We start from the raw sequence: 23,757 nt of genomic DNA on the forward strand, positions 1-23,757 counted from the left end.
GGTCTGGGACTGGCCTCCATACACCACAGGCTGGGCTCCACCGGGCTCCCCACACTCCCCTCTTGCCAGCCAGGACCTCCTCCATACCCAGGACCCTGGAGAGCTTGGTAACCTCTAAATTCACCTCTTGCTGCCATCAGAGTCTCCAACAAAGCCCCATTTAAGCCCTCAGTCCACCTCCTCACCATGCAGGGCTCCACTGGTCTCCTGTTGCCCACCTCAGCTTTCGTCTTAGATTGTACCTAATCCATCTCCTGCACCATCTCCCATCTTTCTCATGGGCCCTCCTCCCAAGGGCTCTACCTCCCCAAAGCCCCGCCTCCCCTGGGCCCCACTCCCTGAGGGCGCCCTGTGAGCTGCACTCCAAGTCCTGACTCTGCTTGACCAACCTCTTTCCTCCTCCTTGGGTTTGGCTTGCACTTTCTTCTCAGGTCTTTCTCCTCTGAGGCAGAAGAAGCCCCTGGGTAAGTGATTTCTTCTGTTTACAGAGTTGATAAGAAAACGGAGTCAGAACCAGAGAGGAAGAAGGCTGGGCTTGGAGCACCGCTGGCCATGGAAGCCCCATAGGGTTTGAGCAGAGGGTGTTTCATGGAACCAGAGCTAGACTTTGGTTTAAGGAGTGCAGACCAGAGACCTTGTGAGTTTAGGAGGGGCAGGTGGTTTCTGGGGTCAGAGGGATTTGGAGACCTACACCCTATTCTCATTCAGACTAGAGAATTTTCAGCTCTCCTGAAGAAAATCTGAGTTAAGGGAGGTTATTCCTTGATGCTTCTCCCCCCAGCATCCTCCCACCTGTTTGCCCTGCCCTCTTTCCTGACCTTTCCTTTCTGACCTGGTGCACAGCTTGCTTTCCTCATCTATGTCTCTTCCACAGGGCCCAGCACACAGTGTGCTTACACAGGTTCTCTGAATAAATGAAGATTCTCCCACCTGGCTCTGCTGCCTCCTTCATATTTTGCCTCACTTTCTTCCTGGAGATTCTGAAAGTCTCTATGTCATATCTCCTTAGGGAGGCCATCCGTGTGGACTTTGCAGAATAGCAGGCCTAGTTTGATAATGTGGTCCCCATGGCCAGAGAGCATTTGAGGGGCTTCTTCCTGTAGGCTCAAGGAGCTAAATATCTATTTTTACACTTGCTGAAGGTGTCTGCCTGCCTTTCTTATCTAATTTTACAAAGTTGTGGTGGGGAATGATTATAGACCAGGTCAGACTGTGAGAGGAAAGATTACCAAGGTCCCCTGGGGTGTGGTCATTAAAACACTGGGTGACCAAGAGGCAGCTTGCTGTTATCACAAAACATATTTGCTACGTCTTAATTTTGAAGGCTCTTGGAGTCTTAAACTGTTCTCCACCCTACCCGACTCCCCACCATCGCATACACTGTGGGCCATACCTCAACACAAGGAGCCTAGACAACACTTAGAGATATATGAAACCTGTTTTATTGATTACATGTGAAAAATGTTATATTCTAGGTTAATTTTCTTGCCATCTGGCAGTTTTTGACAATTTCTCTCCATTATCAATGAACACGTGTTATGTGCTTTTAGAAGGCAGTTTCATTATAATCTTAGTTTAAGCAAAATCATGGTACAGGCTAATTTCATTCACCAAGTATATTCCAAATTAAAAAATATAATTTTGGGGGCAGCCCCAGTGGCGCAGCGGTTTGGCGCCGCCTGCAGCCTGGGGTGTGATCCTGAAGTCCCAGGATTGAGTCCCGCATCGGGCTCCCTGCATGGACCCTGCTTCTCCCCTCTGCCTGTGTCTCTGCCTCTCTCTCTCTCTCTCTGTCTATGAATAAATAAATAAAATCTTTAAAAAGAAAAAAAATGAAAAATATAATTTTTGGATTATATTGTTTTGGTTTATCCTTGTCTCTTTTTTCTTTTATTATCCAAGAAATCACAAGGCAGAGTAGGGATTAGAAAGACCTACGAAAGATGGATAGAGTGCCCTGGAAAAAGTAGTAGCAAAGGCCCTTTGTTATAGATTATGATGCCTGAGCTGAGGTGAGGCAGATGGGTCTTGGTGGAGAAGTCATATGGATCTATATTTGCATAAGAAATCATGACTTTGAGGCATGACACAACTTTCAAAGGACTCCGGTGATCTGGTATCTTTACTGCAACTAACCAAAGCAATACTTATTTACTTTCCAAAGGAACAGGTGGTGGTGTGGAACAGTTACCTAGGGCTATGAGAGGAAGCAAGCACAGTCTGGTGAGAGAGGACAGAGAGAGAGAAAGAGAGAGAGAGAGAATTGATTCCTTACATGGGAGGACACATTGTGTGCAGTATATTACTGAGGGTGTATATTGGGAAGAGGTACATTGAAGAAGGAGCCATGGGCCCTCACCTCTCACAACTGCTGGTCTAAATGTGGAGACAGTTTATAGTGATGGATAGGAGCACTGGATAGGTTCCTAGATTTTCATCTTACAAGGAAAGGAAGGATTTGGGGAGAAAAACAAGGTTATTTAATAAGACCTTTTGGGAAAAAATGATTTGGAACAGTGCTCATTGTAGACCGAGTCTATCCTATATTACAGTTTTAGATTGGAAAATAAGGTGGACAGGCAGATGGATTTCCTTCTACTGCTTTCTCCTAAGGATTTTTATTAGGTGTTCTGTGTAGACAGGATTTGGGGTTGAGAAAATGGAGTAGAGAATTGTGGAAGATATTAGAGAAGAAATTGATTGACACCATTGACATCAAGGTATCCTATCACTTTCTATTCTCTTAGTTGCACACACTTCCTGGCTTTCCCAGCTCTTTCTTATTCCTGTTTGGAAAATCTCATTCTGGTTCTTTCTGATAGCGCATCTAGTTTCTGAAGACCCCCTAAAGAAGCTCAGGTTTTTCTGACTTGTCAAGTTGATCATCCTGTTTTGGTGTGATGTAAATGTTAAGAATTTCTAAAACTTGATTCTGACTGAAACTAGGCCCGTCAGGGTGTCAAATCATAAATGAAGAACATTGCATTTCACTCTGTCTTCTCTAAAGTTATCTCATAGGGACTAAGAAAAGTCACCTTTTCAGAACAATCCCAGAATGATACTAGATAATATGGAGTCTATACTGCCCCTAGAAAAGCTCTGCCTATCTGATTGTTTACCCAATTGATGGCACAATGATACTAGTGTGGTGTCTGCACCTAGCAGGGACTATACAGGTATAATGGAAAGGAAACAAAAATGTCTTGGACTGCAACTACATAGAGTTTGGTCTATATTTGGCTGAATGGATCAGTCTATGTACAGTTGGCCTGGAGCTTGTTATTCTGCATCAAGAACATTTCATTGAATTGCAATTCAGCCTCTTCCAGACTGGGATGGGATTTGGGTGATGTGTTACTGGGTGTGGTAGGGTAGGTAGTGAGTTGGAGGAGGTGGGTGTGTTTCCTCTTGGTCTAATGAGCAGACAGTTTGTGGGCTGCCATGCCCCCAAGTTCAAGTGTGTTGGTTGCACCTAGTAATATTTACTTGCAGAATTTGGAATTCTAGCCTCATGAAGAGAACATGAAGCAGGTTTTACCCTAAGGAGGTTTTGTTTTATAAAGGGAAACAAAGACTCCTTCCAAGTAACATGAAAAAAGAATACGGTACAAAGTAAGATCATAGATGGAAGGATGCCTGGTAAGTGATTCCCTTTGGTGAGGTTGTTCTCAGAAGACTCCTGGGAGGTAAGTTGGGATATATATTTTATTTAGTATGAGCTGAATTTGGTTACTTCAGCTTTCTTTCCAACCTTTCAGGGAAAACATCTGACCTTTCCTTCTCTTTCCCTAGGAGAGAAGTTACACATTTATTATTACTACAATGGTTTCTCTCTTTGTTTTCTCTACAGGCCAAGACTGAGAATTATTAGTATTAATATTAGTAATATTACATCTTAGTATCTAGGTATGTATTAATATCTGTAGCAAATATTTAACTGGATATGTCTAGTAGGGCAAACTGTATTTGCTGGTTGATGCTGTGGTGGAGTTTTTATGTTTCTGGCGGGGGGATGGAAGAAAGACCTAAAAGAGGCTCTGTTTATTGGGTCATGGCCCAAGCTGAAAATGTACCTGAACTGATGTGTTTCTGAGAAGCAGTTATACACAATGCCAGGATGGGGTAATTCCTTTCTCTTTCATGCAGTCTTCTCAGGCTGACGAATGGTGAGCACAAGATACTGTCTTGCCAACACTGGAAAGTGTTTGTTTCATCACCTGGGAAGCTACCTGGGATGTTGACATTCTCTTGCCCCGACTCTTCATTTCTGAGTTCAGAATACCCTTCCTGGTTCATAGTTTACTTATCTTTTCCTAATTTTGTCAGGTAAGAAAGTGTTCATGAATTCATCTTAATGGTAAATTCCCAAAAAAGGGTAATTCTCTGTTTGCCATGATTGGGGTGGGGGGACGGGGGGTAGAAAAAATGTTGCTTTTGCTTGAGTTCATTTACACAAAGAATCAGTGTGGTGCCTGAATTTCCTAATTTGGAATTTGCCTTTGTATTCCCTTACACTTAGTTGAAATCTGATCTTTAATAGACTGGATCCAGTCCTTTCACTTAGAAACTTTTTGTGGTTTCTACTTGAGAGACCATCCAGTTTCTCACTTTAGCCCCAAATCAAACTAAAAAAATCAAATGAAACCCATCTGTGTAGTTATTTATAGACAGTACAGGAAAAATGGCAGAAGATACAGAAAACTTTTTTCTCTAGGAGCGTATACTGTAAAGATGCTTCCCTATCCTCCTGAAACAAATGAAATCCTATTCCACACACCAGTCAGTCAATTGACTTTTGTCTCATTCCTCCCTTCTGTAGGCTAGCCTTACATGTAATTATTGCTGTTTGAGTATCATGTCACGTTGCTAATGCCAAAGCAGTAGGTGACTTATTTTCCAAGTAATGTAAAGCATTGAAAGTAATAAAGTTCTGTGTTGTCTGTCTGTTTAGTTGTCACACATCAAGGAGTTGAAACTGGAGTAAATAAAAAAAAATTCACAGATAAAGTACTTTGTCTCAACTGACTTGGGTTACTTCCTTTGTACTTTCACTTTGTTGTGGTGGAAGAGACTTGTCATTCTTGCCTAGGAGTCATGCTAATCTTCCCTGTATCATTGCAGTATTAATGTATGTGCTGCTGATGTGAACTGTGCTGAAAGAGACTTGGTCCTCAGTTCCTGTGTCAAATCTCTGACTTCACCAAACTGGGCTGTAGAACCTGGGGTACTTCCTTGGCTGTAGCCGGTTAACTCTTTGCACCTCAGGCTTTAGCTGGGGAAGGAAAAGCATGCTGGAAGCATCAATAGACAGAAGCTCTGTTCCTGGGCTCCACCTCACCACCTACGACTCCTGCCCTCTTCCTTAACTGGCTGGTCACCAAGATAAAACTTCTAGAACAGTGTGTTATGCCATTGGACATTAATGAGGGGAGAGTAGGGGACAAGGAGAGCATCCTGGAGAGATCAGATATCTATCTGCAAGTGAGACCAGAGAATCTTCCAGAAGGACAGTCATGTTGAACAGGGTTTGGAAAGAGTGTTTTAGGCAGAATGGGGCAGTCTGTGTGAGGGCTGATGTTAGTACCAGCAAGATATGCATGTATGTTGAAAGATTTGTCCTGTTCAAGTAAGAGCCACAGAAAAGGTTAGTGGTAGGAGTAAGTGGTAGAACAAAAGTGAAAAAAAAGCCTTGGAAATAGAATCTTAGAAGTTTGTACCTAATAGAGAACAGGAAACTGTGGGTCTGGTTAGGAGTGTGTGTGTGTGTGTGTGTGTGTGTGTGTGTGTGTGTGTGTTTAAGACTTGAGGAAAGCATCATTTTCCAGAAGGAATGGTCGAAAGCACTCAGACTTCAGCTATCTGGTGCAATGTAGTGGTCAGGAAGAATGTGATTTAGGGCTTTATCCTGTTTCCAGGAAGGGCAGCTCTCTCTGATGGCTACTGAGTGAATTTGAGTAAGAACTGAGATATCATTGTTTAGAGTTATCAATTTTATTTTTTCAAAGGTTTTACTTATTTATTCATAAGAGACACAGACTGGCAAAGACATAAGCAGAGGGAGAAGCAGGCTTCCTGTGGGGAGCCTGATGCGGGACTGGATCCGGGATCCGGGATCCAGGGATCATACCTTGAGCCAAAGCCAGACGCTCAACCACTGAGCTACCTAGACATCCAAAGTTATCAATTTTATGAGCCAGGACCATGGACAAGGGAGTATGGAAGGGTACTACCCCTGCCTACACAGTATTTGTAAACCACTGGAACCTACTAGATGCCTCATGTGGACAAGATGGTGTCTAAGTGACTTCATGTCACTGAATTGAATTGAGGGCTAGGTTTGTGATCCCTAAATGTCTGAAACCAATGAGTTCAGGTGGAATTTCTTATATTTGTTCCAAATTTTCATGTAATTTTCCCAAATTACATTAGGATCCTTAGAGGCTACTTTGTTATCCCTCTGTTTTGGGACATGTTTGAGATTTTCTTCCTTTTGAAATTAAAATAAAATCCTTTATCTTCTCTGTTGACCTTCCTATACTAATAGCATATTCAGAATACCCATTATTCTTACGTCTGTATTCATAATAAGTTTAAAAAACAATGTGGAGATCCAAAAATACAGATATCTGTACTGATGCCTGATGTCTGTTGGTCTTTGTGCTTATATCTATGCATGATGAATTGATATTAACAGTGCTCTAAGTTCTGTGAGCTCAGAGCTGGTCACAGACATGGGTCAAAATGGGGACTACTAGTGTCCATTTTATATATTCTACTGGGTCAGATCTCTGGTTGTCAACTATAACCAAGTCAGAATGATCAATCTGACTTAGGTGAAGTCCTTATTTCCAGCATCACTCTGACATTTTAGCTCTGAAATGTCGTTAATCACATTTTGGAGTGACTGTGGGCTGACATTTTTCTGATACTGATTCTTCTGGGTTAAGGATTAAGATGAGATTGCCATCTCTGGCAAACATTCCCAGTCTGCTCCTGATTGGCAGCCAAATATGGGAAGCAAATGGCCAAGTGGATTAGGAATCTTAAAAAAATGTTTTGTTAAACCATCCTCATCAAACTGGCACTATCTGCCTTCCCCCCTCCTTTGTTCCAGTTTGGGTATCCTTTGTGACAGATGTTTCCTAGTGGGGAGGCAGCATCTAGAAGCCTTGGGTGATGGCTGAGGTTTAGGAATGCCAAACCTGGGGTCATTCACACTGTCAGGGAGATTGCAACCATCTTCCTGCCATTGGGCTCCCATTTTATTTTTTTATTTTTTGAGATTTTATTTATTTATTCACGAGAGACAGAGAGAAAGAAGGGGCAGAGACATAGGCAGAGGGAGAAGCAGGCTCCATGCAAGAAGCCCGATGTGGGACACAATGCCAGGACTCCAGGATCATGCCCTGAGCCAAAGGTAGATGCTCAACCACTGAGCCATTCAGGCATCCCACTGGGCTCCCATTTTAAAAAATATCTGTTCCCCATCCCCATTTTCTTTTATACAATGAGAATCAAGGTTTAGTTTTCTTCTCTAGCACTCCCTGACTACACAGAAGATGTTTTCTTTTCTTCTTTATAATGGGGTAGTGATTAGAAAAGATGTGAAATAGAATGATGAAAGAAGTCTCGGGGGGGTGGGGGGCTGACTTATATTTGGCATCTAGAGATCTATTATCCTATATTTTCACTAAGTGCCAAGCTAAAGGAAATGGGCCATAGCTGTGGGCAATAATTACAATTAGCTGTAAAACCATGTCTGGGAACTATTGGAATAGTTGCAGGGTTGCTTTGGAATCTTCCTTGGCATCTGAAATGATAGTCCAGAGACATTTTGGCTCTAGATCAGGTTTGGATTTTAGTATGACATGGTTTAAATGGAGCTTTCCGTTTTAATGATTATAGTACTTCCAGCTCTGGCCCATCTGTATGTATTTGGGAAGATATGGAAAACATCAGCAGAGAGTGACTTGGACACAAAGACAGGGACTGGCTCAAATCACCGTTTATTAGCCATGCCGTGGAGTCTCAATTCCTTGTGGAGGTAGGGTGCTGCAGGAGAAACAACGTGTTCTTTGAAGTAACAAAGAACCAAGGTCAAATTCCAGCTCTTCTTTGTACTGGCTATATGAGCTTGGGATGGTTGTCTCATCTCTCAGTCTGTAACGTGGAATAATAATACTTATGTCATTGGGTTGTCGCAGGGGTTAAATGAAATAACATCTGTGTATTCCTTGCAGCTCAACAAATTCTGGTTCTTTCACTCTTCTCTTTATGTGTCCATAAATCTTGCATATATACCTGGTATCGCTATTAGCCAGATACCATTTTTCTCTGCTTCCAGCCTCTACACATATTCACCAGTGTGTCTAGAGTTCAAGACTAGGTCCCTGATTTATTAGTTTGTGGTAACCCCACAAAACAGCAATAAGCATATGGAGTTTTTATACTCTGCTAACATGAGCCATGGTTGTGGTTTCACTGCAGGTATTTTTGCTTGATGACAATTTTGGTTGTAAATCAAAGCCAACCCACTTCTATCTTCCCACTCACTCCTCTGATCCGAAGTTCCTGATTTGAAGCTAGATCATTCTGAATAGGGTTTGTTTCAACCAAAAGTAATAGTAAATTTGTTTATAAAGGGTGTCCAGGGAAGGAGAATCCATAAGCTTTACTACTATGACATTCTTATTTTTCTCCTACCTTTTTAGTTTGAAACATACCCAATCTACAGAATGTTACAAGAATAGTATATTGACATCCATTTATCTTTCACCAGGATTGAACAATTGCTACTATTTTACTACATTTGCTTAATCTCTCCAATATGTGTATGTGTTTGTGTGTGTGTGTGTGTATGAATATACTCCATATCCTAAACTATCCTATTACTAGTTTTCCAATATTTTTATAGTAGAAATATTCCTCCCTGATCCAGGTACAATCCAGGACTCTGCATTACATCTTATTGTCATGTCTTTTTATTCACTTTTAATCTTCAACAGATACTCAGTCCATCATTCCTGACATTGACGGTTTTGAACAGAACAGGTTGGTTGTTGTGTAGAGCCAATGTTCTGTGGAAATTTGTTTTGTAGACTGATCACTTTTTTTATAGAGGGAGCAAGCAGGGGTGGAAAGACAAAGGGAATGAGAGACTCTCAAGCAGGCCACACACACAGTGTGTGGACTCAATCCCAGGACCCTGAGATCATGACCTGAGCCAGAATCAAGAATTGGATGCTTAACCCTTTAATTGCATGCTTATGTCCCTTTAGATTGATCATTTTTCTCATTAGATTCACATTACACATTTTGGGTAAGAATATGATATAAAGAACATTCTTAATGACAATGAGTGCCATGTAATCAGGGAACAGGCTTTTTCTCCCTATTGTGTTGGTAGCATCAAGCACTTAGGACTGGATTTAGAAGGTGCTTAATATTTATTGAATAAATTAATGAAGCACTAAGACATTCTTAGTCTTAACTAAGGAGACATCAGTCTGTTCACTGACATTTACGTCTATTATTTTTTTCTACCTGAGGAGAGGAGGAAGAGCAGCCTTGCCTATATCCTAGCCCCATTTTTTATTCATGTTTGAAGGGTTAAAGGTAACCCAGGACCTTTATTTATAGAGGATATATATAGAGAGGATATATATATATATATATATATATATATATATATATATATATATCGAGAGAGAGAGAGAGGATATAAATATAATATATATATTTTTTATTGGAGTTTGATTTGCCAGCATATGGTATAACACCAGTGCTCATCCCATCAAATGCCCCTCTCAGTGCCCCTTCACTCAGTCACCCTATCCCCCTGCCTACCTCCCCTTCCACTACCCCTTGTTTCATTTCCTAGAGTTAGGAGTCTCTCATGTTTTGCTACCCTCTCTAATTTTTCCCACTCATTTCCTCTCCTTTCCCCTATAATCCCTTTCACTATTTCTTATATTCCCCATATGAATGAAACCATATAATGATTGCCCCAGGACCTCTATAAAGAGCCACAGAGGAGGGGCATCTGGGTGACTCAGTGGTTGAGCATCTGCCTTCGGGTCAGGTCATGATTCCAGGGCCCTAGGATGGAGTTCTGCATCGGGTCCACTGTGGGGAGCCTCTACCTATGTCTCTGCCTCTCTCTGTGTGTCTCCCATGAATAAATAAATAAAATCTTATTTTTTAAAAAAGAGCCACAGAGGAGGAAAATGAAATGGGAACTATGAGGTGAGGCAAGTTGACTTCAGTCTCTTTATCCTGGGGTGGGTGGAGGATGAATAAGGTGGTCCTCAGCTGGAGAGAAACACAGCACAAGGAACCTAGGAGTATGTGGCCTGTTTCCTTTCTGAGAGAAATTAGTTACTTAGGTTTCCAGATTTTTACTATACTTCCTTCCTCTAACCCCTATTTAAATCCTAAGAATGCCATATTAAAAATTGATTTATGTCTGTCCTCCTTTCCCAGGAGAAACAACACCATAATTCTCTTCTTCTCTACCCTCCATCTCTCCTTCTGCAACACACACACACACACACACACACACACACACACACACATTTGTGTATCTTCTAAATTTATAAACAGTGGTTGGTGGCCATTTTTTTCCAGATTATTGGTTGCTGAGAAACTGTATAATTTCTTGGAATTCTCATTTGGATGTAAAAGCTTTTCCCTGTCACCCCAGGGAAAGTGAGGTTGAGAGGTACTCTTTGCCTCACAGACGTGTGTTCAGGCTTCTCTTGGGGACCCTTTCTCTCTCCAGCTCTGAGCATCCCAGATATTGCTTACAGTCCTCCATGAGGCATCTGGCGCTTGGGTTCATCTATTTATCTGCAAAGCTGTGAGTGCCTGATTCACATGGTTCCCGCCCCTATCCTAAGTGTCTACCTACCTCTATTTTGCAGTCCTTAATTTCACCAGGTTCCATAAAAAACATCCTTTATATCTATGTCAGCTCTTGATTATCTACAATACTGATGAGATAGCCTAAAATAGTGAATGATGCTAATATGACTTCTGTTTGATTTTTAAGTGAGGGAGTCCTGCCTAAAGATAATCCAGAAAGTGAAATACAAATCAAAACCACAATGAGATACCACCTCACACCAGTAAGAATGGGGAAAATTAACAAAGCAGAAAACCACAAATGTTGGAGAGGATGTGGAGAAAGGGGAACCTTCCTGCACCGTTGGTAGGAATGTGAACTGGTGCAGCCACTCTGGAAAACTGTGTGGAGGTTCCTCAAAGAGTTAAAAATAGATCTGCCCTATGACCCAGCAATTGCACTGCTGGGGATTTACCCCAAAGATACAGATGCAATGAAATGCCGGGACAACTGCAGCCCGATGTTTCTAGCAGCAATGTCCACAATAGCCAAACTATGGAAGGAGCCTCGGTGTCCATCGAAAGATGAATGGATAAAGAAGATGTAGTCTATGTATACAATGGAATATTACTCAGCCATTAGAAACTACAAATACCCACCACTTGCTTCAATGTGGATGGAACTGGAGGGTACTATGCTGAGTGAAATAAGTCAATCGGAAAAGGATATTATATTATATTATATTATATTATATTATATTATCTCATTCATTTGGGGAATATAAAAAATAGTGAAAGGGAATAAAGGGAAAAGGAGAAAAAATGAGTGGGAAATATCAGAAAGGGAGACAGAACATGAAAAACTCCTAACTCTGGGAAACGAACTAGGGGTGGTGGAAGGGAAGGTGAGTGGGGGTGGGTGTGACTGGGTGGCGGGCATCAAGGTGGGCATTTGACGGGATGAGCACTGGTTGTTAAGCTATATGTTGGCAAATTGAACACCAATAAAAAATAAATTTGTAAGATAAATAAATAAATAAATAAATAAATAAATAAATAATAAAAAGAAGAGCTTCAGTGAAAGAAGTCCATCATGTCACTGTCTCATGGTGACTCTGTATGGTAACTCTTCTTTGTCATCTAGAGAGGGTGGCAGATAGAAGCATGCACCTTGCTCAGCCCTCACTGTGTTGTCAGAAGCACTGGACATCTACTGAGAGCTCTATAATAGCTGTCTCCACTACTTTTTTTATTGGAGTTTGATTTGCCAACATATAGTATAACACTCAGTGCTCATTCCATCAAGTGCCCCCCTCAGTGCTCGTCACTCAGTCACCCCATCCCCCTGCCCACCTCCCTTTCCACTACCCCTTGTTCATTTCCCAGAGTTAGGAGTCTCTCATGTTTTGTCACCCTCTCTAATTTTTCCCACTCATTTTCTCTCCTTTCCCCTATAATCCCTTTCTCTATTTTTTATATTCCCCATATGAGTGAAACCATATAATGATAGTTTTCAAACTCTGGAGGAGGCCTTTCTTTAGATAGAGAACCCAGTACCTAGTTCACAGAACTTAAAAGTCAGTAGGCAATATATGAAACTCTCAGTTTTTCTAGGGTTTCCATACACCCAAAGTAACAGCCAAATTCCTCACAGTGACTCTCAGACTCTCCATGAAGGATCTGGCTTTCTGCTTTCTTTCTGATCTCATTACCCACTGCTTCCCCTTCACTCAATCTGTCCTGGCCACATAGGCCTCCTAGTTATTCCTTAAAAATATCCAAATACCACTTCACACCCATCAATATGGCTGCTATTAAAAAAAAGAGGATAACAAGTGTTGATGAAGATGTAGAGAAATTGGGATGTTTATGCATTGCTGGTGGGGATGTAAAATGGGGCAGCTGCTGTGGAAAACAGTACGATGACTTCTGGAAAAAGTACATATACTGTTACCATGTGAATCAGGAACCCCACTTGTGGGTATATATCCCACAGAACTGAAAATAGGGTCTCAAAAAGATAATTGTATACCCACATTTGTAAGAGCATTACTCATAACAGCTTAAAGGTGAAACCCACATCCTGCATTTAGTTGGATTAGGCATGAGGTTCTCTTTGAGACCTATGATGGAATGTTTGTTTTGGAGTTCAGAAGGAGCTCAGAGCCTGAGAGAAACACAGGGAAGAGGATGGAAGAAAGGGGACACTGAGAGCATTATGGAATTCATACAAGCTGGCTTCATGTTCCCTGGCCCCTCTCTGCATTTCTTAGAGCACCTCTTCTAAGCAAACACCTCCTTTAGGAGAGACTGCTTCCAAATGAAACTGAGATCTACTCCCAGAGCCCTCCTTAGGAGTTATCCTCAGGTATTAAAACAGATGATGGTGCATGTTCTAGTCTCCTGTTTACACCTGAGTTTGGCCCTTTCTATCTTTACAAAAAAAAATCCTACTACTACGAATCTTATTATATAGTAGTCAATCAATATTATATATTCATTTTCTCTCTGCTAAATGCCTCTTTTGCGTGCTTGGTACAATCATGAGCAATATTTGACCTGGGTAGTGAGAGTTGGGGGTGAGAGTGTAGAAATCAAGAGGAAGAGGTATATGGATCCTGGCTCTGCCCTCTGGAAGCTTTTAGAATGTAAAGGAATTTAACTGAGTCACCTGCACATCAGGAAAAAGAAAGGGGAAATTAGTTTCAAGTGAGCATCAGAACAGGTTATAAGTGCTGGCAGGAAGGGGATAAGGGTTGGAGAGGGAGATCAGTCAAGATGGCTTAGGAAGGGCTTCCTAGACATGGGGTGGGGGAAGGAGAAGATCGTAGAATAGGATTGAGAAGAGCTAAAGGGTCAAGGGAGGCAGATGGGGTGAGGAGGGCCACCCTGGCAGGGCAGGTAACTTACCCAGGCCAAAGGCTCACCCCAGGAAAGGTAAGTTAGGTTGTGAGGAGCTAAGTTAGGAAAGAAGCAATGGACCTGAGGGTAGGGGGAGATTTGGGTGGAGCAGGGAGTTCTGACAGCTGGGTCAGAGAGTTTGAACTAAATATAAACCATTGGAATAATCACAGATTATTTCATGGAGAAAGGGCATTTCTGAACATGGTATTTGAGGATGATGATCTCTGAGTTGTTATAAGCTGGATTTGTGTTAATCTCTCTCAGGATTCCAAATAATGAGTTTGCTTCCTCTTCTGTAAGTTCGGTTATTCATTTGTTTGTTCAGCCTGCTTCTGTTGGAGTCATAAAACATAGTTATTTAGTTCCCAGATGTTTTTTTCCTTTGAGTCATTCCACTGGTATCTCTATACTTTGACTGTAGCCCTCTCTGCCTCCTCTTCAGTAAAAATGGGAAAAGCACAAGGACCACCCCGCACAACACAATTGAGGGAAACATAAACTATCAAAAACATTACTCCTCTTTGACCTTGCCGTTCAGATGGTCCTTCTTTGGGATTCGGCGGGGTCCATGGATGGACTTAAGAAGAGTGTATGACTTTCTGAGGTGACTAATGTCAGAGGGGCCTGTGATTCAACAAATGTGAAGAACCACTGGTGTGTCTTTGTTGGGAGGTAGGTGGCTGTGGACAGTTCCCCAGAGAGAGAAACGTGGTACAAGTATCCTTAGTGCCAAATATAGGAGCCTCCAGGACAGTTGAAGAAGCTGAAGGAGGAAGAGGAGTTGGGAAAAGGGAAATAGGTTCAGAGGAAACTAGTAGGGGGATGCCTCGTCTTCCCTATTCTTCACCCTCTTTCTAGTAGATATTCCTTCTTTGATATCCTGGTGATTACAGGATTCCAGTTCCCCTTCAGTTTAAGTCTCTCGAGTGCCTGCCATTTGTCAAGGTCTGTACCAGGTCCTCTCACAATATTATCTCGGCAATTCCTATGTTGAACCTGCCATGCACAGGGTGGGGTCAGCCCTTTCCTCAGTAATGGCATGTTAGCACCATCACTTCCTGTCAGGCACCTTATCAATGCATTTAATTTCCCCCTCTCATCCTTATCTCTATTCCATTTCCCCCTCCTCACTGCAGGCACTTGCTGTAGTGTATTTAACAAATGTTCTTCCAGTCCATGCTGTACACATGTAGTTAGATACATTCATCCACTCAACACTAAAGTGCCAACTCTGTCAGGCACAGTTGTACGGTGCAGGGAATACAGCCAAGAGCAAAACAGAAAGTCTTGCTTTCATGGAGCTTACATTCTTTTGGAGTGAGACAACTCATAAACAAGTAAGTAAAACATATAGTGCCTTAAATTGTGACAAATGCTATGGGAAAATATAGGCAGGGGATAAGGTCGGTTATGTGTGGTTAGGAGCAGGTTGCAGTTGTATGTGGGGTGATTCAGGAAGCCTGGGCTACATGTGTTATTTTATCCAATCTAGTTCTGAGAGCAACCATGTGGATATCTGGGCTAGAAGTGGTGCAATTATAAGGGACAGCCGGGGCAAAGGCCCTGAGTAGTGTCCTTCCTGGAATGTTAGGGGGCCAGAATGTTTAGGAGGCCAGTGGCTACAGAGAAATGAGTGGAAGGAGAAACAGAAGGCTGAGAGGTAGCTGTTTCAGTGACAAATACTGTAGGACTTTGTAGGTGATTGTAAATGCAGACTTTGGCTTCTACTCTGAATAAAAAGGGAAATCAGAGGAAGGTTTTCAGCAGAGCAATGACATGGCATTTTTTAAAGATTTTATTTATTTATTTGTGAGAGACACATAGAGGCAGAGACATAGACAGAGGGAAAAGCAGGCTCCTTTCAGAGAGACCGATGTGGGGCTTGATCCCTGGACCAGGGATCATGCCCTAAGCCAAGGTCAGATGCTCAACCACTGAGCCACCCAGGAATCCCAATGATATGACATTTTTAAATAGATGCATGTGTATCCTTGACAAATATACAGCATTTTATGGCTTTTTGTAAATGTACAAATGGCATTGAGCTATATGCCTCATTCTACTTTATTTCTCCTACTTGTCATTTTTTTCTGAGATCTACCCACACTGTCTATAAATCTACCTTATTATCCCTGACTACTGTGTCATATCTCATTGTGGACACATAGCACATTTTATTTATATATTTCTTTCACCACAGACACTGGCATAGCTCCCACTTCCTGGCACCACAAACCATCCTGTGATGAGATGAATGTGCTCACTAACATTATGTTTCAGGATGGTGACACAGTGACACTACCACCAGCAATTTGTGATGGTTTGTATCTTCTCACTGAATTCTCATGCTGATCTAGTGAGGAAGGTCAGGTGAGGACCCTTGTGGATGAGGAGACTGAGGCTTAGAGGGAGTGAGCAAATGCCCCGAGTTCATGTAGTTATGTGGAAGGGACAGGGCTCGTCCTTCATTTATTTCCTTCATTAAGAAGATATATTTGAACATATTGAGACCACGGTTTGAGAGAGATAAAAATTATTCCCTGTGAAAAATTACAGACAGCTACAAGTAAGTGTTTTAATACAAGCTCACAGAGCAGGGTAGATTCTCCAGGCCCCTGGCAGCTGATGTCACAGATGGTGCAGGGTATGTATAGAGCACAGTGTGGCCAGTGAAGAGATTGTCTGCAGAAGTGAGCTCACCTTCTCTCCTGGAGCTCAGAGAGGAAGGAGACAGAAGGAATTGTTCATGTTGTGAGCTACTGAGCTGGTAACTCATTTATTTTCTCCCTATACATCACATTCTCATAACTGTGGACATAAAAACTGTCCACTTTTTTGACCACTTTTTTTTTGGAATTTTGGAATTTTGGAATTTTGCCTCCTCACTTTGGGTAAGGTTTACTGAATGTCAGAATTTGTAAAACCACCATAAAGCTCTTCTCCCTTCTCAGTCCTGGACCTTGGGTGGCTGTTGCCCCCATTTCTGCAGTGTTTCCTTTTCAGGCAGCCTGGTCCTCTCTTTCTTGCAGGGGGTTATGAAGGGCCTGCCCCTTTCTCCCTTCTCCTCTCTGTTCACAGCACCCTTGTGGTCCTAGGTGAGTAAAGGGAAGGAGTGGACTGTACATCCTTGGCCACCAGGACAGCTGAATGGATGATGCAGTATGAGGAGAAAGGGGGACCAAGTGCCATCTGATCTTGGCTAGTTGATATAGGGGCTAAGGATTTATGACTGGGGGATTAAATTTGTATTTTAACCTCAGATGATATTTTAAAATGTCTCTGCAAATCAATTATGCCCACCACCCGGTGAATTAATGGGTCATAACCATGGCTAAGTACCGTACACACATCCCATTTGTGAATTATTGTAGAATACATTCATGCCCTATTGTGTCTTATAGCTTAATTAGCATATGAAGCTACATATGTTAGATGAACCAAAACAATTATGTTATATAGTTGATTAAAAAAGGAAAATGTTGGAGGTATTTGGCACTTTTCTCTATGGGGGAAAGCAGGGTTGATTTGCCTATCATGTCCTTTGATGTCAATTTCTGTGATATCTGAGCTGCAGAAGAAGACGTGAGACTTCTGAGCTTTGGTTGGTTGGTTGAAAACTACTTTTCAGGAAATATTTATTTCTTACTAGGCATTATGGTGGGACAGCACATACCAGATGAAATATGAAGCAGCAGCTTTGAAGCCTGAGCAACGGAACTTAGCAGACCTAACCCAACTCAGCTTAATTAGCTTCACGGAACCTGATTGGAGAATTTGGCTCCCTGGGCTCTCTACAGCACTGATCCCAGAGACCTCTTCAATTCAGTCAGAATGCTGTGTCAGGCACTTCACATATTTGGTAACAAGCTGGTGCGCAGACGTCCATTGAAGAAAGATGTGACTGACATTGCCCCTGACAGAAGCCTGAGCACTATGGATTTAGTGGCCCTGGGTGTGGACAACACAGTGGGTGTAGGTGTGTATATCCTGGCTGGGGAAGTGGCCAACAGTCAAGCAGGACCTTCTACCATGATCTGCTTTTTGGTGGCCGGCCTAACTTCTGTGTTGGCTGGACTGTGCTATTCAGAGATTAGTGCTCGAGTTCCCCAATCTGGATCTGCATATCTCTGCACCTATGTCACTATAGGTGAACTTGGGGCTTTCATCACTGGCTGGAATCTTATCTTGTTCTTTGTTGCTGGTACCACCATTGTGGCCTGTGCCTGGTCTTTAGCTTTTAACAACTTGCCTGGGAACCAGATCTCTCAGGCCCTGCATGAGAGCATCTCACCTCATATTCCTCGGGTCTTTGCAGAATATCTAGACTTCTTTGTTGTGGGCCTTGTATTGTTGCTCATAGGATTGCTGACTCTGAGGATTACTGAGTTTTCCCTGGCCACCAAAGCATTCACATTAGTGAAAGTTTTGGTTCTTAGTTTTATCATCATGTCTGGTTTCATTAAGGGGGACCTGCACAACTGGAAGCTCACAGAAGAGGACTATATAAAGGCTGGACTCAATGACACCTCTAGCTTGGGCCCTCTGGGCTCTGGAGGATTCGTGCCTTTTGGCTTCCAGGGGATTCTCCGTGGAGCAGCTACCTGCTTCTATGCTTTTATAGGTTTTGACAATATTGTTACCAGAGTTGAAGAAGCTCAGAATCCTAAGTGTTCTATCCCCAGGGGCACTGTGATTTCATTGCTCATCTGCATTTCAGTATATTTTGGTGTCTCTGCAGCACTTACACTTATGGTGCCTTATTACCAGCTCCGAGCCGGGAGCACCTTGCCTGAGGTATTTCTCCATATTGGCTGGGCCCCTGCCTACTATGCTGTGGCTTTTGGATTCCTCTGTAGTCTTTCTGTCAGCCTCTTGGGCTTTATGGTCCCCATACGTCATCAAGTATACATGATGGCAAAGGACGGCCTCTTGTTCCCTGTCCTTGCCAGGATCCATACTGGAACATACACCCGCATGGTGGCTACTGTGATCTTTGGCATTATTGCAGCAATCATGATAGTCTTCTTTGGACTTACTCATCTTGTGGACCTCCGGTCAATTGTAACTCTGTTGAATTACTCCCTGGTAGCTTTTAGTGTTCTCATCCTCAGGTATCAGCCTGAGAGGAAGAATGGGGGAAATGAAGCACAGGTGCAGCAGGAGAATGGACCTGAAGCAGAGCAGCTGACTCTACGCCGAATATTTTTTCCAGACAGCTCCACCCCCACTCCACTCTCTGGCCTGATTGTCTCTGTTTGCTCCTCACTGCTTGCTCTGCTGCTGACTCTTCTCTGCCTGGTGCTGGCTCAGTGGCCAGGTCTGCTTTCTGGAGACCCATGGTGGATCACAGTGGTTGTGCTGCTCCTGGTGCTCATAACTGGGATCACTGGGGTCATCTGGAGGCAGCCACAGAGCTCCACTCCCCTTTACTTTAAGGTACCTGGCCTGCCTCTCCTCCCACTTCTGAGCATCTTTCTGAATTTTTACCTTATGATGCAGATGCCAGCTGGCACCTGGGCCCAATTTGGTGTCTGGATGCTGATTGGGTGTGCTATCTACTTTGGCTATGGGATGCAGCACAGCCTTGCTTAACTCCACTGAAGTTAACACCAAAACTGTAGCCCTGGACTTGAACAGAGCCAGTACACATTTGCTTGGACATCATCACACCTGAATGCAGTCAGGTCCCCTGGATAATAATGGGGAGTTCTCTTGAGCTCATGGAAAACTAGGCCTCCCATGTGATATTGGTGGAGAAAAGTTAATAGAGCCATTCTGTCTTTTTTTTAATAATAAATTTATTTTTTATTGGTGTTCAATTTGCCAACATACAGAATAACACCCAGTGCTCATCCCGTCAAATGCCCCCCTCAGTGCCCGTCACCCATTCACCCCCACCCCTACCCTCCTCCCCTTCCACCATTCTGTCTTTATGTTGGAATGTAGGATTGCTTCTACTTATTTTTCTTTACTTGTCTACTTTTCAATTATGTCTGTAGCTGCTTTCTGCCTTTAAAGCAATCATTACTGAAAGTAACTAGACAAAGTGTTTGGTTTTCTTTGGGTAAACACACAGTATGGTAGTATAAAATCATATGGTAATTCTATTTCAATTTGTTGAGGAACCTGCATACTGTTTTCCACAGTGGCTACACCAATTAACATGCCTACCAACAGTGCATGAAGGTTCCTTTTTGTTCATACTCTTGCCAACTTGTTGTTTCTTGTGTTTTTTATTTTAGCGATTCTGAGAGGCATAAAGTAATATCTCATTGTTTTGTTGGTTTTTTAAAAGATTTATTTTTTTTGAGAGAGAGAGTACATACAAACAAGGGGAAGTAGCAGAAGGAGAGAGGGACTCTCCAGCGGAATCCCCTCTGAGTGGGAAGTCCTATATGGGGCTCTTTCCAACAACCCCAAGATCATGACCTGAGCTGAAACCAAGAGTCAGACACTTAACTGACTTAGGCAACCAGATACCCCACTCCTTGTGGTATTAATTTTGCATTTCCCTCATGATTACTGATGCCGAACACCTTTTCATGTGTCTGTTGGTCATTTGTATGTCTTCTATGAAAAAATCTTTATTCAGATCCTCTGTCCATTTTTAAATCAGATTATTGGTTTTTCTGGTGTTGTGTAAATTCTTTATATATCTTATATATTAACAACTTATGAAATATATAGGTTGCAGATATCTTGCATCACTTACCAGGTTGCCTTTGTGTTTTGTTGATGGTTTCTATTGCTGTGCAAAAGCTTTATTTGCATGAAAAAAATCTATGCACCCCAATTCTTATTGCAGCATTATTAATAATAATGAGGATAGGGAAGCAACTCAAGTGTACATCCATAAATGAATGGATAAAGAAGATGTGATACACACACAGACACATAAACATACACACACATACTGGAAATTTACTGAGTCATAAAAAACTATTGAATTTTGCATTCTGTAAAAAAATAGACTTATCATGGTAAGTAAAATATGTCAATCTCAGAAAGATGAATACCATATTTTCCACTCCTATGTGGATCTTCAGAAATAAAAGAAATGAGCAAACAAAGAAAAAAAAGAGAGAGAAAGACAGTACAAACTTCCCAGACTCTTAAATACAGGGAACAAACTGGTGACTGCCAAAGGGGATGTGGACATGAGGATGAGTGAAATAGATAAAAGGAATTAAGAGTACACTTATCTTGGAACTCCTGGGTAGCTCAGTCAGTTAAGCATACAGCTCTGGATTTTGGCTCAGGTCATGATTTCAAGGTTGAAAGATCAAGCCTCTCTTTGGGCTCTATGTTCAGCAGAGTCTACTTGTCCCTTCCCTCTGCTCCTTCCCTGCCCCACTGACACTTGCTCTCTCAAATATATGAATGATTTTTTTAAGTATACTTATCTTCATGAGACCTGAGAAATGATAGGATTGTTGAATCATTATATTCTACACCTGAGGGTAATATAATGACAATGTATGTTAATTATATGTCATACAAAAATAAACTAGGAAAAGAGCAAAGAAGAGATGAAATATGGCCACTGAATATAAAATAAAGAATATAAAAAGCTTATATGCTAATGCAAAAGGTAAAACATAGTTCTAACACAAAGCAGAAAGTGTTGTCATAAGTAACATGCAAATAAAACATCTTGGGAATTCATAGTGGAGGATGATCATTCGTGGCTGGCACAGTGGTGAGCGTTGATGGGTGAAATCAGAGAAGACTTTGTAGAGGAATGGCATTTGATTTGGCTTTCTCCAAGGAAAGATAGAGAGAAAGTTGCCACACATGGAAAGCAGGGAGAGCTTGTAGGCAGAGAGAACACCACCAGGAAAAGCACAGGAAAATGAAGCAGTGTTCAGAGCACACTGAGCTAGCTGTGTAGTTTTAGCCATGGCTGTGTGAGGGGGCAACAGAGCATGCAGAGGTGAGTTGCAGCCAAAGCTTTCCTCTGAGTACAAAGCACTTTGGCCTTGAGCCCACTACCTATGCTGAAAATCCCTGAGGTTGGTTATTCTTGGCAATATCTATATCCTTGGCTTGAAAGTTTCTCTACTGTTGTCTACTACTGTGGCCCACTTGCTCAGAAAATGCACAGGTGAGAGCCACGTGTCCTGGGTTCTGGTCTGGTTTCCACCTACTAACCAGCAATGTGAGCTTGAACAAGTGCTCATTTCCTTTCATGCTCCGCTTATTTATCTGAAACAGGAGAGATCAGGACTGTAATTTGCAAAGTTCTGTGTCCTTAAAAAAAATCCTAGGATTGCCTCCTGCTCTTCTGTTATTCTCTCATCTAGGTCTCTCTACTGCACGTGATCTGTACCTACATCCTGCCCATTTATCACTAGAACCCACTGCTGGAGCTGTAGAGGGCCAATAAATAACACCCCATTTCTCCCTCCTATGTTTGGAACCAATTGATAATCAAGACATAGAGACAGATGATTAAACCATCAACTTTAGATCTGCCACCTAAGTGGCTTGCTAATTCTGCAGCACTAAATTGGACAGATTTATTCTTCATCACAAATAATGTTGAGCACCCCCGCTCCCCACCATAGGAGACAGCTTGCTTTTATTGGATTGCTCATTTATGAGCATGTTGGAATGCATGTATCCTTTGGGCACAGAGAACCTGAATAGAAAAGTAAAGCAACAACAACAACAAAACTGGAAGGGGCTCTTCTGGGCACACTTAGTGCTATTTCTTCAACCCGAGTTATAGGGAAGGGAGTGCTGGAGAGAAGCCAGGAATAGTGCTCAGTAATACAAAAGTTTACCAGATGTCACCTCACTTGGAAGACTTGTGAAAACAGATTGCTGGATCCTGCCCCCAGCATTTGGAATTCAGGAGGTCTGAGTGGAGCTCAAAACTTGTACTTCTAACAGTTCCCAGGTGATGCTGCTGGTCCAGGGACCATGCTTTGAAAAGCAAAGCTCCAGCTGAGTCTCCTCCATACGCAAAGATAAGTGAGGGAAACAAAGGCACCCTTGGAACACTTACCTTCATTTAATGAAATATTTAAATTAAAATTCTATGGTTAATCCTTTCACAGTGGGGAAATCATAGTGAATCATTTCTAAATGTATATGTTTATGAAATCACCACAATGTATAGTTTAAATATCGTACAATTTTATATGTCAATTATACCTCAATAAAGCTAAAATAAAAATAATAAGATACCACAGTTATCTATGTGTCTTTATTTTCTTTATTTTGTTCCTAGATTATAGATTTAGGTAAGGAGAATATCTAATTAATGCTCCCAGAGCACTCAGCTGGGGACCAGGCACATAATGAGAATCTAAGAAATTGATGCTAAATTGAATTGAGCCTTAAACATTGCTTTGGTATAGAAAATTCTCCCGTGTTTCAGGCCAGCACCGTGCTACTCCTTTAAAACCATATCCTGGGAGATTTCCTTGGCAAAACAAGGAAAAAATTCTCTCCATCTGGAACTATATCTCGATGTGTATCTAGATCTGTACCCAGTATCTAGAATTGTACCAAGACATTTCTAGTTTTGCCTTTGTTTGGCTATGCCTGAGTTCTAGTATCTAGTGTGACTGTTGCATCAGAGTGGACTCTTGCTCAAGGCATTGGGTAGGTTCTCCCTTTCCTCTAAACCCAACAGCAAAAGCATTGCTGTCCATTCAAAGAGCAACAGAGTTAATACAGCCCTGGGGCAGGACAATGCTTGACAAGACTTTAATTGGTCCAGTTCCATCTATCCCCATAGATGGGGTTTTTTGGGTAGCCTGAAGTTGGAAACTGATAGACAGCCCTTCTAATCTGCCTACATCCTGCATCCTGAGACTCTCTGAAGATGAGATGGGATCCAGAGTGGGCACAATAGACATCTCTCTTGAAGAAGTGAGAGTTTTATGGTTGGTGTAGGAGGGCTGGTGTTTTTCTATTGTATTTATGTATAAGGTCCACCCTGGGAGGGAAGACTAGGAAGCTACTTTCTTACTTGTGGAATTTTTCATGTTCCCAACATGG

The 23,757-nt window shown here is 42.1% G+C and overlaps 1 protein-coding gene across 4 annotated transcripts; it reads left to right on the plus strand.

Annotated features, from left to right (window-relative positions):
- The first annotated feature begins 332 nt into the window (after positions 1–332).
- On the plus strand, positions 333–22,638 carry LOC112665492 (cationic amino acid transporter 3-like). 4 transcript variants are annotated; one of them, XR_007406508.1, is made up of 3 exons: positions 333–464; positions 3,851–3,906; positions 4,147–5,151. XR_007406508.1 is itself a non-coding variant. In XM_035707332.2 (2 exons), the coding sequence occupies exon 2, from the start codon at positions 17,578–17,580 to the stop codon at positions 19,336–19,338; it is 1,761 nt and encodes a 586-aa protein (XP_035563225.2). In that variant the 5' UTR covers positions 333–464; positions 17,396–17,577; the 3' UTR covers positions 19,339–22,638. The 4 variants fall into 4 exon arrangements, 2 of the variants coding, with proteins under 2 accessions (XP_035563225.2, XP_048958692.1); XR_007406509.1 differs by lacking the exon at positions 4,147–5,151 and having other exon boundaries at positions 3,851–4,135; XM_035707332.2 differs by lacking the exons at positions 3,851–3,906; positions 4,147–5,151 and adding an exon at positions 17,396–22,638.
- The last annotated feature ends 1,119 nt before the right edge of the window (positions 22,639–23,757 follow it).

Source organism: Canis lupus, chromosome 27 (assembly GCF_003254725.2).
Source record: "Canis lupus dingo isolate Sandy chromosome 27, ASM325472v2, whole genome shotgun sequence".
NCBI lineage: Eukaryota > Metazoa > Chordata > Mammalia > Carnivora > Canidae > Canis > Canis lupus.